Source organism: Oratosquilla oratoria, chromosome 12, assembly GCF_046742065.1.
Source record: "Oratosquilla oratoria isolate Oo_2021 chromosome 12, ASM4674206v1, whole genome shotgun sequence".
Lineage (NCBI taxonomy): Eukaryota > Metazoa > Arthropoda > Malacostraca > Stomatopoda > Squillidae > Oratosquilla > Oratosquilla oratoria.
In genome coordinates, this window is record NC_134788.1 from 22131241 (window position 1) to 22148847 (window position 17607).

The 17607-nt window shown below is 38.6% G+C and overlaps 2 protein-coding genes across 5 annotated transcripts in view; one reads left to right on the forward strand and one right to left on the reverse strand.

Moving 5' to 3' along the window:
• Frmd5 (FERM domain containing) overlaps nt 1-11977 on the forward strand; it is a 133497-nt gene extending 121520 nt beyond the window's left edge. For all 4 annotated transcript variants that reach the window (XM_076194493.1, XM_076194492.1, XM_076194494.1 and 1 more), the window contains one exon: nt 10537-11977. In XM_076194493.1, the coding sequence (XP_076050608.1) occupies nt 10537-11111 (575 nt within the window). In that variant the 3' untranslated portion in view covers nt 11112-11977. The remainder of the gene's footprint in view (nt 1-10536) is intronic.
• LOC143031084 (uncharacterized) overlaps nt 1-17607 on the reverse strand; it is a 434563-nt gene that overhangs the window by 408004 nt on the left and 8952 nt on the right. The gene's annotated exons all lie outside the window — the stretch shown is intronic.

The window sequence follows — 17607 nt, forward strand, 5'->3', positions numbered from 1 at the left end:
ACGCAGCATACGTGTACACCCGTACAGTTGGATGGTTGCGTATATTTTGATCCTAATTTATCGGTATTTTGTGACACAGGTTCATGTTTAATCTCTTAAAGTTGTTTTACTCCAAAGTTTTATTTTTTGTATAGTTTCTGGGTGAAGACAACCTTTTCTTGCTTTGACACATCTCTCGATGTACCGTTTTGATGTTTGATATGATTTGCACCCCTTCTTGCTTTGCCTGCGGCGTCTCCTTCTTTTAAAATGTATATATATGTACATAGATGGCTGTGTATACTTGTTGAAGTAACCACAAATGAAGACACACGTGGATACACAGGCACACATGCATAGACACAGGTAAATGCGCCAGTAAGCTTCACTAACACTACAGCCCGTTACTGTCGCCATTGAGCAAGGGAATATATGTTTTGTGGTTCTGAGGTCACAGCCTCGCCTATTGATCGGGGTATACGAATCCTGAGTTCTCATTCGAGACGGTAATAGCTGTCGATCATGAGTCCAGCACGTGATTTAAGATGATGGTGGTGAATCACAGTTTTATGTAAGAAATCTTGAACCTTCATGTCTATCACATATCACTACACATTCACACCATGAAGAAGAAGAAGAAGAAGAAAGAGGATCTGTCCACAACTCACCCATAAAGCTACAATAGACACACAGATCGCAAAACAGATATTACAAGACAGAATAAATCGAATGCAATCTAAAACAATCGCCCGAAATATGAACCCTAAAAAAAAAGAAAAAGAAAAAGCTGTCAAACTAGCTCGCTGACAATCATGTCACTAGTCAGTACAGAAGTAGTGTAAACACAGTATATCACACGAAAGACACAGAAATTCACCTTCCGCTGCTCATCATTCATACAGTACAAAGATCAAAATATGTTTTTCTTTGAGATCAATTGACCAAACCGGGGGCAGTTGTCAAATATTTTAGGGCCGTTATTCTCTGTTTTCTTAATTCCTGAGAAATGCAAGAGGCTCAAGAGGCATTTCCACGCCGCGCCGGCCAAACTAGCATCTTCTTAAAACTGGGAATCTTTCAAAGTTTAGGCTCCCTATACTGTGTAGTAGAAAAGTGTTTACAGTTGGCAAAGCCAAAATCAAAAGTCAGTAAGCCACTTCTTTGATAACAGAATTTGGCTCAAAGAAATAAATACCAATTTCATTGTGGAAAAAAAATATGTGTGGCCACCTTCTGGGACCTGGAGAACGCATTTGCTAAATTAGATAGACAGACGGGTAATAGCAATGTATATACATACGTATGTTGGTGGAAAGATTGCACTAAAGAACATAAATATATGAAGCGGTGAGGGTCTGTGTGTAAGCCTAAGCTTGGCATATTAATTAAAAAAAAAAAAAAAAAACGGGGGTTGGAGCTGAGGGAGGGATGTGTTGTGTCACCGTGGATGGATGTTTCCTGTGGACATATGAAACGGATAAGCGGGAAAGTCCAGCAGCAGCAGCAAGGGTTGTTATTAGGAAAAGGGAACACAAGGTCTACAAATGATGATGTGATATTTATGGAGACAGTGAAGAGGCTTTCGTTTCTAGGAAATGATACATTTTAATTAAGAGGAGAAAGATGAGATGAGAATGCGTGACAAACGAAACAAGGTAACGAGACTGGGAGTTGGAAAACACAAATAGGATTGAATTAAAGGAGTAGTTATGAGAAAAGACAAATGTACATCAAGTTCAAGTTAACTTAGGAGAGCTATAAAGACTTGGATACATCGGAATGGATTTGATGGTGGATGAAAACCTGAAAAAAAAAGGAGTTGGCTGATTATAGAAAGGTGACTGATCTGATTGATGAAGTATGTGTAGGAAGATCTTAACACTTGCTACCAAAGGAATAACTTGAAGGTGAATAATTTAGTGCATTTTTTTTTTTTTACATTTTTTACTTCATCATTTTTTTTTTTTTTTTTAACAACCTACGTAGGTCAGTCCAGCTACACTTGGAGTATGTGGTTTCAGAATGTTCCCAAAAGTGAAGCAAAACGAGTGACGGAAAGGGTACAGCGATGAAGAAGTAAACATGTACATATATTTTTTACTTTATCCAGGCTGAATAGAATCATCTGGCGTCAGTCAGAATAAAATCCTTAAAGAATACACCGTGTTGATTCAATTTACAGAGGCGGAGCATGCCGACAGGAGACCTTTTGGTCCATATCTAGGTCGGATGCAAAAAAAAAAAATAATAATAATAATGATAAATGAATAAATAACTATAATAATGTAAATAATAAAATACATAAATGCATAGGTATAGTTAAACAAACAAAGAGGTTAATAGTAATTAATAATAGATTGACATATAACTAATAATGAATGAGAAGCAAATAATAAACAAACAGACAAATGACAACAAAAACAAATAAAATAGATTACAGTCTTTACAGCGTCTCGTTTAGGTGTTTATCTAAATGATTCTTAAAGCTTGACCACTTCTTTGACCCAAATCCAGAAGTGTTTGAATACTCGAGTGCCTCCCGAGGGAGGGAGGGAGTTCTCCGAACCGAGTGACAGTATTTGTTACTTAAACAGACCAATTATAGTGCTGAGATACAGCCATTGCAAGAGGATAAGAAGTAAGGGGATAGAGTCGAGATAATCACCCGACATGCACAACAAGTCCTAAGAATGGAGACTGCAGGAGATCATAAGGCCTAGACTTGGCAGTTCCATGTCAAAAGAATTAAGGTGATTTTAATGCTGACACAAGTCAAGGAAGCGTGATACTGCGCAAACAGCTTTAGTCACATTGAACACACACACGCACACAACTAGGCATGCCCGGTCACATAAATCTCCATGTACTTACTAAACTTGATATCGGATATCCTGAACTTCTGGATAACTTAAAGTTAACCTTGTGTGATGCCACTTAACTGTGTATCCCTCCCAGCTGATCCAAGATTTTTTTTTTTTTTTTTACCAGGTTTAGTGTAGTACCGTGTCTCTGTTTTGTGTATGTGTGTCTGTTTGTATCTCCACATGTACCTCCTCCTCCTTCTTCTTCTTCTTCTTCTTCGGGTCTTTGTTGTTGGATTTGTTCTTCGAGTGTTCCTGCTGTGTGGCCCCCAGAAGTGTAGGTCTAGGATTGTGCTCCAAAATCTTCCTTAGGTCTTTTTTGTATGCGTTATTACGTTTTGTTTCCAATGTTCTCAATATGTGATCCTCAAAAGTTTGTATCTTTGACCAAAAATGTCATCATTTATTGATTTATTTGTGTGTCTATCTTTTTATTTATGTATTCAATTTGGTGTCTGAATGTTTTGATGTAACTCCCGAATCTTTCTTTTTCTCAATTCTGAGATTTTCTCTTGAGATTCTTTTTTTCTTTATTATATACAAGCACCGGCTTGGCCGCCATAGCTTCGCCGCCATGGGCGCTTGGCGTGCGGCGCTATTCGCTTCGCGAGCGGGAGCTTCGCGCCCTGCTGCCCCCCTTCGCTCGCGGCCAATCAATCGTCTCCGTTGCCGTGACGTCATTCGGCCAATAAGTTGTCCCCATTGCCGTGAGGTCACCACACTCTCAGGGTCTTGTCTCATGTACAGTAAATGGAATGGGAGGTTGTATTAGTGTAATTTCATATTTACAGAAAGTATCCCTATGTGTATCAGAACCATCTGATGGCGGAGGAAAGACGAAGCAATGACGTGCAACTCGTAGTGGAGTGGTATGTCGGGGAAGTAGAATATCTGTTGTGTTGAACTTTTCTCAGTTCGTCATTCAGCTTCTCAATATAATATGACGCAAAGGTGATTCGACATTTGGAGATTCGAAAAACAAAAGATTGTAACCCAAGTCGTTTCGACTCGGACAAACACACTTGAGTCGCCATAAGCATTTAGGTCGCTTTTTTTTTGAAGATTTATATCTAGACTTAGGGGTAGGATCTTTTTATAAATTGGGCCCCTGGTGTTGTTGTATTTGTGCCTCAATAAGCCTAGGAAGTATCGAAACTGGTTATTGAGGAGTGTTCGTAAAGGCACCCTAGAAAATATCAAACCAATAATTTAGCGTAAGAATTATACTTTATTCACAAATTTACTTGATATGAAAATAGAAAGATTCCCTAGAAATCAGCTGTTTATTCATAGCCATCCTGTTCTCTCCTTTTTTTTTCTTTTTACAGTAAGAGAAAAATTAAAAGTCGAAGCTAGTATTGGAGACAGGTGATCGGGTTGACTTTGAGTTGAACTTTGGGCTGAAAAAAAAAGAAAAGAAAATGAAAATAACTGCGCTACAGGTTAAGCAACCACAACAACAACAACAACAACAACCTTAAAAATCTCATACAAAAGATTTCCGTATAATCGCCCTAATATGCTTTATTCAATAATTAGTCACGGAATTCTTGAGCCAGCTGTTGACAAACACAGCAACGAAACGTATAATGGAATCTTTTATTGTTATTTTTCTCCATAATCACGTCAAATTCTCATCATGTCGATACTGATGTTGTTGAAGTGAGTTATTGAAACAATTATTAATGTTCTCCCATCATAAGTGGTTGGTAATGCTAATTAATTATTATTCCAAAAACAACCATGTTGTGAGATAGACCCATCCCTTAGGACGTTCGTTCTAGCTGCCTTAATTAAGATGAATTCATTCATCTGAGGGGACTCTGTGGGCTTGATGGGGTTCAAGATTGTCCGAAGATAGGTTAAATAGGGCGAAATATTATGAACATTGGCTAGGTATGGATAAACCTGGGAGGAGATGATTGGTTTTTCACTGTACATACAATGCTCTTAAGAGGTACTTGAGAACCCTATGCATTATGAGACACTATTGACATCATCGGAAGTGTGCTGGCCTGGCCTGGCCTGGCCTGGCCTGGCCTCGCATTCGCTTAGTCGTGGGTTCCAATCCCGCATTCCCCTCCGGTTCCTAGCAGTGATTGATTGTTACCTACCTGCCCCCAACAGACCCCAGAGAGTATATATAGGTCCTACAAAGGTGGTGGCTTCGGCCGCAGCTACTCAGCCAGCGCCTCCTGGCGTAGACTCCTCCTCACCTTCTGTTTTCTAATTATCTCTCTGATCATTATCTCTCTAACTTTGGGGAACTAAGCTGGCTGGCAGCACTTTTTAATTTTTGTATTTAGATTAATAATAATAATGACCAAAGGAACGAGGACCGCCTAACAAAGGAATCTAGAAGTGACCCTTCTTGTTCCAAGTTAGACTTGATACTTTGAACCGTCACGGTCGGTGGCTGATGACGGTGTAGGTCCTATCACTTGCCCGACCACAAGGTGGAGTTTTGGGTCTCCCAAAGGCGGCGTCGTGACCCACCCACCCGTGTTGAGGAGGAGGAGGAGGAGGAGGAGGCTTTGTTTACATGTGAGATGATGATGATGATGAAAAGTCCTTTCAGTTATGTACGACGACGACGACCTAGGTCCTTCCTTCCTTGAGCAAGCCTCACTTGTCCGTCCTGGCTAGGTCAAGGACGACGACCACTAAGATCCCTTTGTCCCTCTTCCTCCTCTTCTTCCTCCTCCTCCTCCTCCTCCTCCTCCTCCTCCTCCTCTTCCTCTCGCTCATCACAACTACCGGTAAGTTGCAAGTGCATGGTGACCCTCTTGTAGTAACTGCTGCATGCTGTAGTCAGTCAATCTGTAATTGGTGAGAACGCACAGTAGCCACCGCCGCCGCCGCCGCCGCCTGCATCTCTCACGCAAGACTGTCTATGCTCCTTTTCACAGCCATCGTTCGTTCGGTTTGGTTTGGACATTTACAGAAACGAAAGTAGGTAGGTAGGTAGGTAGGTAGGTAGGTAGGTAGGGCTGCTGCCAGTCCTCCTCGATGTGGTTGATAGTTCTATCATTAATCGTTCAAATGAACCTTGGTGGATCTTCTGCAAATTGCTGCCCAGTGTGTCTCTCCGGACAGACAGACAGACTAGATGGGAACAGTGACACTCTGAAGTGCAACTTGTCCAGTGGATTTGGTTGGTATGAACAGGAATCTTAAACAGTTAAGCAAGGTTTACACGCTACGGTCAATTGTAGCGATTTATTGTCATGAAAAGGTGGTTGTTACAATTTGTCTGTTTACGTGTAAACAGTAGCGATTTTAAATCGCTACCATCTCCTGTTAATTACACGTCGTAATGACAAATTGTAACAACCACCTTTTCATTACAGTAAATCGCTACAATTGATCGTAGCGTGTAAACCTTGCTTTACTTGGATGCTATAGTGTTGTACCCTATGAGCTAATTACATTGGTCTCCCTTCACGACCACAATCCTTCCTTCCTTCCTTGGAACATGGCCGAAAACTTCTCGAACACGTCTACTTCACTTCTTAAAAAGTACAACCGGATTGATACACATCATGGTCACCCGGGTATAATGGTTGTACTGGCCTGCCTGCCTGCCTGCCTGCCTGCCTGCCTGCCAAAGGATCCTGGGCAGGGCCTTTGTGAACCATGGAAACTGTGTCTAGCACGGCGGCGACGTGATTCCTGTATGCAACTAATGCGTTCCCCTTTTCAGATTTGTGTGTGTATGCGCCTGTAGGTTCGTGTTTGTATCTGTGTGTAAGTGGTCAAGTACAGTTCTTCCCGCTACTTTGACGTCTTTTTGTGTATACACCACTCCGCCACCGTTAGTAAACGTTTGATCACGTGACAAAGACATTGGGCTACTTTGAAAAAAAAAAAAAAAAAGACACATCATTATATGATATCCAAGATACCACGACTTGTATCCAGTTTTCAAAGGGACATGTGTATAGTTATGTATGACCCTAGTTGTGTCTTTCGATAATCTGAAAAATAAAAGGATAAATAAACAAAGAAGGTGGTCAGTGGCACCCACCACACCGCGTCGAGGTGCTTAGTATCGAGAACAGGTGAGACTTCTAACGAAGGTTACAGCTATTACTGCTGACTGCTGACTGCTGCCGAGCGAGCGAGCGAGCGAGCGAAAACGCTGGCTTGCTTAATTAATTAACGGTGCACTGTTAGTACAGTGTTGATTTTCTTAGCTGGTACATTTCAAGTGGTTAGTTACCCCATCATGGTAAATGGTTGTCGTCCGTAAGTGAAGGATTAATCTTAAATCTCTTTTGATTTAATATAAAATCTCTCTCCCGCCATAACATAAATGATATACAATCAACATTTTATTACTTTGTACATTTCATACAACAATGTCATCACACTCGGATGCTTTTGACCTTACAAGGGCCATCCTAGTATGTGGCAACATTACTTACAATATATCATTATTTTATTAACATGGAGAGAGAGAGACACACAGTGTTTCTTACATGACTAATTTTATTTGACAAAAATGCTATATGCGTTAATTAAGGGGACACTGCAGTAGCGGCGGCGGCGGCGGGCGTGTTGCCAGAGATTGAACGTAGACGTGGACGTGATCAACAAGTGACAGATGCTTGAGGACGACATTCATGGATGGCAGTGTCAACTGAAAGATAGGAATCAATGAATGACTAAATAAATAATGACAAAAATTGATCAGTGAATAGACGAATAGATCAACCAAGTTGAATTAGTTATATCAGACTGGATTCATTAGCTGAGAATGATATATTGATTTTCCAGGGAGGTTTTAGTCCTGAAATCTGTATTATCCCACAAATCCTCAGCAACTTGCTCACGAAATCGGTAATTCCTCGACTGATTGAATAAGGACATAACTTGGCCAAGTTATCCTTAAATCTTCTTAGAAGAACTTACAAACCCATACAATGGTTTGGAATGCCAAGTTCTGCAGGGAGGGAGGGAGGGAGGGTTATAAACTATAGTCTGTGCGCAACAGCGAGTCCGTTCAGGGTGTGGCGTCGTTTACTACTAGCCAAGTTGCCACATCATCCTTGGTACTGTACATGCCCCCCCCCCTCTCTCTCTCTCTCTCTCATCTATGTGCTATATTTTTTGTCTTTTGTATATAGTAAAGGAAGCTATATAGTACGTTTTGTATTACTTTTTAGGATTATAAAAACGACTTGAAGAATAAATTGTGTGATACTTGACAAGAGCGCTTTTTCCCCAATGTTTCCACAGCGAGGTGTCGTAGGTGAGAGAGAGAGAGAGAGAGACCCGGGTACTATTTCCGTACTAACACGATTTGTTCATTAGTGGCTCTATGACGTCAGACCAGCCTCTGCGTCATGACGTCAGAAAGATATCTTGTGGACATTTTAATACAACGTTGCAAATGTCGCCTCAGTTCTCGAGTCCGTTGTGTTGTCGTCGATAGAAGCGATATTATTCATTTATGAAGTTATTAGATGCAGATGTCGCAGTCTTTTTCTATGTGTAAAATGTAAGTCTTGCGTGGAAGTTTGGCAAAACACCAATTCAGACATGGCTGTCGTGTTGCTTTTATTTTCTGAAGCACGTTCTCATAATTTGGCATGATCACGCTTCCTGCCCTTTTTTAGATTAACGAACTTGTTTATTTATTTGTGTATTTTCAAGTTATTGTCTTGAATACGGTATGACTGTCTAATTGGTGGATTTAATTTTTTTCGTCATCTTGTCGACATTGGTTGTCGTACATGCGATAACGACAGAGACTGACTGCATGCTCCCGGGTGCCTGTAACTCACCTACCTACCCAGCTAGAAGGTGATCTTTCCTCTGAAATCACGACTGTCTAAGGCACTTGCAGTCCGTTGGAGTGGTCCAAGAGTTTTATTAATTAAAAATGTTGTGTGTGTAGTCGGTGTTCTTCTAATATTAGGATGCAATAATGGGAACATTTGGTTATAGGCAAAAAATACACTCATCTCAAATATCTATTTATCGATTGTTGCTTATTTGTCTATTTGTATATCTATATATGTCTTCTATTTGTTTGTATATATATATATATATATATATATATATATATATATATATATATATATATATATATATATTCTATTTTGTTCCTTGTTTTGGTTTGTCTTGCTGTTAAGTAGTAATGTATTATTCTTTTTTCGATCATACAATATCAAATCCACTTCCATCATTAAATCACATTAGATCTAACTCGAACAAAATTATTATGAATACGAATGACATTAATATAACATTATTTCCCAGATTTATTTCTTTTGATTGACTCTTCTTCTTTATGTTTTGTGAAACACAAGTTTCATCTTTATGGTTAACAGTGTTCCTTTTTCCAGTTTTCTTTGACAAAAGACGTTCCCAACTAAACTTTATATATATATATATATATATATATATATAATATATATATATATATATATATATATATATATATATATATATATATATATATATATATATTGGTAGTTGAAAATCGAAGTGGTTGTGTAAGTTGGCTAAAATACTTAAATACCATAACAAATATTATTTCATAATCTTGTACATAACTTTACTGAATGTATGTTTACCTCTTTTTATGTGCGGGTATAGGCATGAAGATATTCTCATAAATGTACTCTATATGTAAACCCAATGAATACATGTCTAAATAGAATAGAATAAATATATTTGGGATATATATTATACATTTTTTAACTAGGAAAGGCTTTACAAAAGGACATGGACGAAATACTGTTGCCAAGGTGACGTTTATTGACCTAAATGCTTTGTGGTGTGGTGGATTGCGTTCTTGCTCTGTACCCAAGAGACCCGGGTTCGATTCCCAGGAGGAGAAATAATTAAGAATATTCAAATCACGCTTAACCACTTCAGTACGAGTCAAATTCTCGTATGGAGCATCGGCTGCCATATGTACGATGCATCACAGTAGCATTATAATATAGAAAGTCACTGCTGTATTACTGGTTCTTTTTTACTCTGAGTAATAATAGATACCGAAAACTAGATCAAACCGCTCCACAGAATCATGACGCCGACGTAAGTATCATCGTACTGAATTGGTTCATTAACCCATTAAACTCGGATGACAAGATGTCTTGTCGTCATTTGGTCAAATAAAACAAAAAATCATAAAACGCCAAAATGTTGGATCAAACAGCACCAGAAAAATATGACGTCAGTCCTCCTCGCTTTGCGAGCGAAGCGAGGACTACTGACGTCATATTTTTCTGGTGTTTGATCAAACATTTTGGTGTTTTATGATTTTTTGTTTTATTTGACCAAATGACGACAAGACATCTTGTCATTGGAGTTTAATTAATGGGTTAAATGGCTCCCCCCCACCCCAACCGTCTTAGAGACGGCGGACGTAGAGCAAAGACTGATTAAAAGCGTTATCACAATGGGTAAAGCTTGCTCCAGCATATCAAGTGATATTGCAGGTAAATTGTTGAGGACACAAAACAGTTTGCCAGAGGTTGATTTTGCGGCCAAGGTGGGCGATGGTACCGCCGATTAATCGGTGGTTGGAGCAAAAATAGCCCAGTGTGACAACGCCCTGAGGGGCTGGTACTCGCTCCCCGGAGTGACCCCGACATATCCTGGCCAACTTGAACTGTATTTCTTCCATTTTTCCAGCGTGTTATTGTATTAATACAACTCGCTGTTGTATTCCGTACAGGGGACGACTCGGCGCTACAACAACAGCTGTATTACGATTTCAACTGTCGAGGCCACACGAGTGATTTCCCAGACACTTCGTCCACCGAGACTTTAGACAATTCCCTTCGAGTAGTCCACAAGAGCGGGAAGGAAGGAGGAGGAGGAGGAGGAGGAGGAGGAGGAGGAGGGGGAAGACGGGAAGGGAAGAGCATCGGGAACGGCAAGAGATCGACAACCAGGTATCACCACCACTCCTCCTCCGGCGTCGGCGGCGGCGGCGGGAGATCGACAGAAAGCAACAACGTCGTTCATTTCCTGAGGAAGACGCCGCCCAAGTCTTTGTCCACCTCCTCCTCCTCTTCTTCCTCCTCCTCCTCCCGGATGAAGACCTGTGCAGGGATGAATCGCTTCCTTAGAGTCTTCGGCAGCGCCCTCCTCCTCGTCCTCCTCCTCTCCCTCCTCTTCGTCGTCCTCGTCTTCGAGAGTGACCTTGCTTGCTTTGAGGCCCTCCGGTCGGCCCAGGACATGGTCGTCTTAAGGATTCACTACTACGAGCCTTTCAAGGGATATCTCCTACACAAACTACCGCTATAGTATTAACTCTACATCCTCCTCCTCCTCCTCCTCCTCTTCCTCCTCCTCTTCCTCCTCCTCCTCTCTGTGGTCGTTATGGCCACTACATTCTAATGATATCAGGGCCAAACGTTTTGGTTTCATTGCTACTTTGTTATTCTTTGTGATCTTCTAGTCCAGTGATGGAAGGCGGCAACTGATATACTTCTGAAAAGTAGAAAAACAAAGAAAACTTGTGGGGCTAGGAATATACATACATACATATATATATATATATATATATATGTACTCGTATGTGTTTGGACAGATTTCTTAAGTGTGGATATATTTTTTGTAATTTATGGTTCTCGTTTACGTGTCGGAAAGTACAAAAAAGAAGAAAAAAATAGTTATGAGAGATGAATCTTAGTGGCTGCCTTGAAAAGCTCAAGAAGAATTACATTGTACCCTTAAAGATTTTTTTTAATATGTGTGTTATTAAATCTAATTGCTTGATCAATATCTTCCATAGTGTTTTCGGTTTTGAATTTATAGTCTTTCGTCTTGCGGGAGTCTTTCCCATTGTTGGAACGTTACAGTATTACAGAATTCGAGTAGAAAGAAAGGACTTTGGGACGCGTCGTGTTCAGACATTCCTCGTATTTGTCCAAAAATATATTGGAAAAAATTAGGAGCGGGTGGGGGAGAGAGACCAGGCCGATTTCCCAACCCCTTTGGTCTGCGAACTGAACGCATTTTGTTCCAAAGACTGATCATAATCGACACAGTGGCTTACTCCATAGATTTTGTTTGTCATCAGAATGATCTGGAATTAGACAAAGTATATTTTCTTTCGCTTTTTTATATGGTCCTTTGTTTTCCAGTTCTTAATAAAATCCTTAAGGCGCTCTTTTTTATTTTCATTGGAAAGTCATGTAAGCATGACAAAAGCCTCGGCTATATCAACATTTCTTTGGCGTCTGTCTGTGTAAAGCGACATGACGTCATGTCGCAGATCGCGTAGCTCGTACACATTAATTGATCTGTATCTGAGATCCTCCTGGTCATCAATGTCATTCAAATAAGGAACGAGCCTTTTAATTAAAAGAATCATCTAAGAATTCACAAGAACTTGATCTCTGAAGTTTGCTGCTGTGTTGAATGTGGAGGAGATAGAGCGTAGACTGGGCCAATTATTACTTATAAACTCGTTCTAATAGACTCGAGACTAGAGCATCTGAATGGAATAAATACAAAATAAATGCACAACAGACACTGTACTTGGAAATCAAGTGAAATAGTATTGACAAGTAAAAAAAAAAGTCAAGGACTCTTTACAATACGAATTGAATGTCGAGAAGATTTTTTTGTGGTGATTGACAAATTATTCAATAAAGTGGACTGAAAATTAAGGGAAGCTAAAAGTATTTTTTTTTTCTTTGATTTTAGATAATGTAATTGGATATTATGTATTTATATATTTATGCATATAAACATATCATATTGTATATATATATATATATTATATATATATATACAATAATTATGAATGTATATATATGTACTTTTATATTTATGCATTAAGCCGGTGTTTTTTTGTTGTTGTTTTTTTTTACTAATTTTATATATTCATTTACCTATTCTTTTGATATTAATGTTATTTGTTTCTTTACTTTTTTGAAGATGTTGAAGGGGAAATGTTAGGAGTATATCGGTTTTGTAATTGAATGCGTCTTGAGAATGTCCACATTGTCTGTGATTATTTCCTATATTGATTATATCTGTGTAATGTTTCTCATATTTTGATATTGCACTGTGGATTTGCACAATAATATCTGATAATGGTGAAAACTTTTTTGCTGTCATTAGTGCTGTTGTTGTTTTTTTTGCCAGATGTACTACAATACGTTAAGCTATAATCATTTCAAATGGTATATGTATATGTGTAATATTATATATATATAGTGTATGTGTACGTATAACTATATATATATACACACATGTGTTTATTATGTATATATAGGTAATAGTAACTTTCGTAGATATTCTTTTTTAATATATCATAAACGTCATTTGTGTCTATTAAAAAATAGGAGATTCTAATTTGAGATATGTAACTTTATTTGACCATATATATATATATATATATATATACATATATATATATATATATATATATATATATATATATATATATAGTGTTTATTTAAATGTATTGATATTTATGCCAAATACTGTCTGGGATATACTTTTTCGTGTGATCAGTACGACGAGCCGCCTCGTCTGGTTTTGATGTCCCACCATAACAGTCGCTGTCATCCAGCAAGTCGACTAAGCTTCTTTTTCCACCCATAAATATTTCTAAAGTATTAAAAGTTGATACAAGGTTGTATATTTTTTTCTAATCATTGAGAAAAAAAATCAGGCATTCAGCGACGGCTCCTGAAAAGGGGCGGGGCTTAGTCGGAAAGGGGCGGAGCTTAGTGGGCTTGCTGTTTGGCGCGACTTTTTAAACGCTCTCAGGTACCGAGCACTAATTTCTTGTTGCATTAGACTCTTTGTATACGGTGACGTGCATCATATATATATATATATATTTCTGGTGCTACTGTGGGACGATTTCAGTCAGCTAAGGGGTGGACAAGGTAGATAGAAATATGAATGAAACTGAAAAAAAATGAAGTACGACACCGTATGCAAGAGCCGTTCCCGGGAGTGTATTATTAATTCATTTGGCCGACCGACTCACTGTCAGTGATGTCACTCACAGACTTCGAGTCATATTGAAACACTGTAGGACATAACTCGCGCTGCCCCTACTTATATATATATATATAAATACACCAATATATATATATATATCGCCGGGTTATTTTATTTTATTTTATTTTATTTTTGTCCTGGTAGGGTGTTTTGTTGTTTGATGTTAATTCGATGTAACTGGGTTTTACTTTGACTCGAGGGTGATTTTGAACAAACTTAACATACTGAGTATTAGTTTTATACTCAGCTTTACCAGACATTTTTTTTCTATCTCAAGCGTATTAACATTATTATTATTATTATTATTATCATTATTATTATTCATTTCATAATGAGACGTTTGATGAAGCCCTAGAAAGAAATTACAGAATATATCACTCGATTTTGAAATTTATCATTCATATGAACAGAAACAAAAGCGAGCGTTAGGTGTCGTTTAGACGGCGTTGTCTTTTTGAAACTAGACGATAGCTACTGAAATGCTAGACGCGAGCGGGAAAGGTGAGCACGTTTAACTTTATCGCATCAAATTCATGATTTTATTCGACAGCGAGCGAATGAAGACGATTGTCCAAAGCGAATAAGAACGAAATCGAGTAAATGGCGCTATAGAGGCGACTTGGCTTTCCAAAGGAACAATGTGTCTAACATTCGTATAGGTTCAATTGCTCGTAGTTTCTCGTTCAGTTTCTCATTACATGACGAAAAGGGGATTTGATATTTAAATAAAAGAAAAGACTTATCAAACTCGCAAAGGTTGACGAGAGGCGGTCATAAGTCGACATGACAACGACGCACTAAAGAATTGGAAAAAATGTAATATGTGTGTATATATATATATATATGTATATATATATATATGTAGATGTATATATATATGTAGATTATATATATGTAGATGTATATATATGTATATGTATATTATGTATATGTATGTGTATATATATAAATATACTATATATATATATGTACATATATATTATATATATGTATATATATAAATATATATTATATATATAATATATATATGTATATATAAATATATATATATATAATATATATATGTATATACATATATGTATATATGTATGTATATATATGTATATATATGTATATATATATGTATATATATGTATGTATATATATAATATATATATATATATCATATATTATATATATATATATATATATATATATACAGTATATATATATAATATATATATATTATTGAAAAAGTACGTTTATAGTGACGTCTCGAGTCTATTTTATTGAGCTATCGGGTGGTGTGCACGAGGGCCTCGACTGGAGTCACCGTATTAATAGGTCGCCTACAAGATTGAGTAAATAAACAAGTAAGTTGATAAAGACGTAAGGAAAACAAATGAAAATAATAATCTAGTGTACTCAAGTGTACTACATGAACAAATCGTTTTAATGAAAAAAAAAATGAACAAAGTATTGCAATGAATTTTGCAAGCGCGTCGGAGTGCAAAGGCAGTTGCGCAATTTCAAAACGTCTGATTTATTTATTGACATGTTCTGTTTCTATATGTTTCTATGAGTATTTATTTATTTGTGATTTATCATTTTTGTGCACATTGCTATGTTCGTTTTCACGTTTTTTCCTATTCTGTACGACGACGTGGAGTAATGACGTCATCGCTTCGTCACAATTTGAAATCCCAAGTTCAAGTTTCTAGTTTCTGTTGTTCATTTCCTCAGCTGCTTGTTGACATGTTCATTATCTGGTCACATGAATGAATTTATGGAATAAATTTACCATAACTTGAGAACACAGATAAATAAAATGAATTACATAAGCGATATAGACACCAGACACTGTATTACGTTGAAGTAAAGCGTGTCGAATCTTACACTCATTCACTGAAGACCAACACTAAATTTAATCGCAGTGCATCCACTAAATAGCACTAGATATCGGTTTGTGGACAATTGGAATGGATTGATGTAGGTTACCTCTTGGAAAGCCCACTCAATGACGTCCTTAATGACTTTATTCTGGCGAAAAACAGACGGTTTTATCCAGCTTTTGAGGTGACCACCTTAGAAGATACGTTTCACTACGCTTCTTTTGAGTCCGGGTGGGTGGCCTGGCGCGGGGGGCAGAAAGACGCGGGCCTTCTACCCTGTCCTGTGTTCAAACGGGTTCGAATCCCGCCCAGGGCTGAAATCATTTCAGTATCGCTGCGCTGCGAGTCGTTACTACTCCAACTCTCGTGGGGGGCGGGGAGCTGGGTTTTTGTGCGTAAAGTCACAGCATTACCCATAGATCGGTCATATATACGAGCTCTGAGCTCTCTTCCGGGAGGGAAATAGCTGTCGATCACGAGTCCAACACGTGATCCAGGACCATGGGTGAATCACTTGCGGCAGCCACACGTTTGCTGGGTCGTCTGTTGCGCCTCACCAACTCCCCAATACTCGAACTCGGACTTAGGCGCGCGTCAGTTGCCCCCCGCGCGCGCCTCAATTTGAGTGTGTTGCGGGGACCGCTGTGGTCATTTCCCCACTACTTGACGCGTAGTGTGACGTGGCCTTAATGGAAGACGAAAGCTTCAAATAGAAAATGAAATTGCAGAAGGAAAAGAAAATTGCGAATAGGGACTGAAATAAGGTGCATATCCGAAGAGTTGCATTGTGATCCAAACGTTTCAACTATGTCGACGTTACGACCGAGTTTGCGAGTGATTTTTTTTCTAAATTTTCTTTTAGAGGACCTTCCTCTGCTACCTGAATTGTACGTGGATTTAGGAAATGATTACCTTATTCAGAGACAAGAGTACGTTCAGGGAAGAGATGCCAAGTCTCGTTAGTTTCCGGAATTAGTCTCGGTATTGGGTACTTATTTTCCAGAACTTTGAACTGCGACATTGGCAACTTTATTCGTGCGTGTCTTCGCTCTTATTTTTGTTTTTGTTTTTTTCCTTTATTTTTATTGGGCAGTTTTGCCGGAAAAAAAAAAATTCTTCTGAGGTAAAGGAAGAGTTATTTATTGTGATTGTTATTCGTTATTCCAAGCCTTTCTGCCCAAACACAGAGATCAGACCAGTGTCAAGGTGCGGATGGGGAGAATTTGGGGACATCATATCAGGTCTGGTCGGGCTAGAGGGAAGGCTAAGGATACCTTTTAGATGACAAATTAAGGCGTCCCTCCCTCCCTCCCTCCCTCCCTCCCTTGTGGCTTTATGACATGGTAGGGACTGCCTGCCTCCCAAGAAGGATTTTTTTTTTTTCCCCTTCTTGTTTCACCATTGCTGAAGAAAAAACCTGTTCACAAGAACAGTTACCGATGTTTGTTGGTGCGTCTGAGACCGCCATTTTCTCCAGACACGCGAGGAGCGTGTTGCTTAGAGAATAGTCACGATGGTATTTCCTTTCTTCAAATTCAGACCAAATTGTTGGGTATAGTTCGTATAAAAGATAGTAAGATTTGTGAGAACCTGCATATTTATTTTTGTACCATGAAGTTATACGTCTGTGGATGTGAAATGTCATTCCTCCCCCCCCCCCTATGTATGTCTACCATTCCTTCGTTGTTTGGATTCAGGTCCTGCGTAAGGTCAAACGGGACTGGCTGTTGTATTGTTACTAAGTTACCCAAGGGATGTGACCATATGATATCAGGAAACAGAATCAGCCTTATAGTTTCTGATATCCCTCAGATAGTGTTGTATTGCATCTCTAGATGAATCTGTCTAGTTTTTGTCCAGATTAACTGATTATGCCCTAAAAGACTAGGCACTCCAGTAGCAAC